The 1,010-nt window shown below is 36.2% G+C and overlaps 1 protein-coding gene across 1 annotated transcript in view; it reads left to right on the top strand.

Moving 5' to 3' along the window:
* The window catches only part of LOC104759858 (mitogen-activated protein kinase kinase kinase 3-like), a 2,387-nt gene continuing 1,886 nt past the window's right edge, over nucleotides 510–1,010 (top strand). The window contains exon 1 of the mRNA XM_010482739.1: nucleotides 510–954. Coding sequence (XP_010481041.1) covers nucleotides 510–954 — 445 coding nt within the window. The remainder of the gene's footprint in view (nucleotides 955–1,010) is intronic.

The following is a 1,010-nucleotide window of genomic DNA, read 5'->3' on the forward strand; positions in this document are numbered from 1 at the left end:
TTATCTTTTCTCTATTTCCTTTATGTTTCAAAGAGGTCATTGTTTTTTTAAAAACTCAAATTATTAACTATGCGGCATTTCCCACTTAATAACATTAAACATTCGAGATATATATGCTCCCAAAACCAGAAGCCGTTGTAAAACGTCAAACATTATGCTTGCAAAATCAAATGATATCCTCCATCATATTACTTTTGTGCATTATTAGACAAAGTAAATGGTAAAAAAATCTTGATACATATAATCCCTAAATTTACTCCACCACAACACCACGACTATGCTTTGCCGATTTTTACCAACGTGGAATCATTTACAGATTCTTTTGGCAACCGTTTTAATTTATGTTTAATAATATTTTACCACGGTTTTCATAATTTCTCTTTCTCATTTTCGCCTCTGCTTCTGCTTCTTTTATTCTCTCTGTTCCATTTTTTTCTTTCCATTTCTCAAATTCTACTTACAGTTACTTTCTCCATCGACCTCTTTCAACTTTCTTTTCCACCCCTAAGATGAAAGCCTATATTGACAACTCTTTGGAGATCGCATCCAATAAAATAAAAAGAATTGTCGCGGCACCACCAACAAATAAAACTGGAAGTGAAAGCAGCCTACAGATCATTAGTCGAAGAACATTTGAAGCTGCCGTTTACAAACTATCGAGGAGTTTTGAAGTTGTTACTCCTCCGACAACCCCTTCTGATCAAGTTGGTAGCAGCCTAGAGGTCATAAGTCGTAAAGCATTTGAAGCCACTGTCTCCAAACGCCCAAAAACAGTTAAATCTCCTGATGGTTCTATATGGATACGTTGTCACTCCCTTGGCGCTCATGGTTTTGTTTACTTAGCCAAGCTAAACAACGATGTAGACACTAATGGTTTGCCTCCAAAGATGGCCATCAAATGCTCACCGATTACATTTTCATCAAGCCTTTCTGATGAGGAACGAATCCTCAAAAGTCTTTCATCTCCATATGTTATTTCATGCTATGGTAGCAGAATAACGATGACAAAA

The sequence above is a fragment of the Camelina sativa genome, chromosome 17, assembly GCF_000633955.1.
Source record: "Camelina sativa cultivar DH55 chromosome 17, Cs, whole genome shotgun sequence".
NCBI classification, from domain to species: Eukaryota; Viridiplantae; Streptophyta; class Magnoliopsida; order Brassicales; family Brassicaceae; genus Camelina; species Camelina sativa.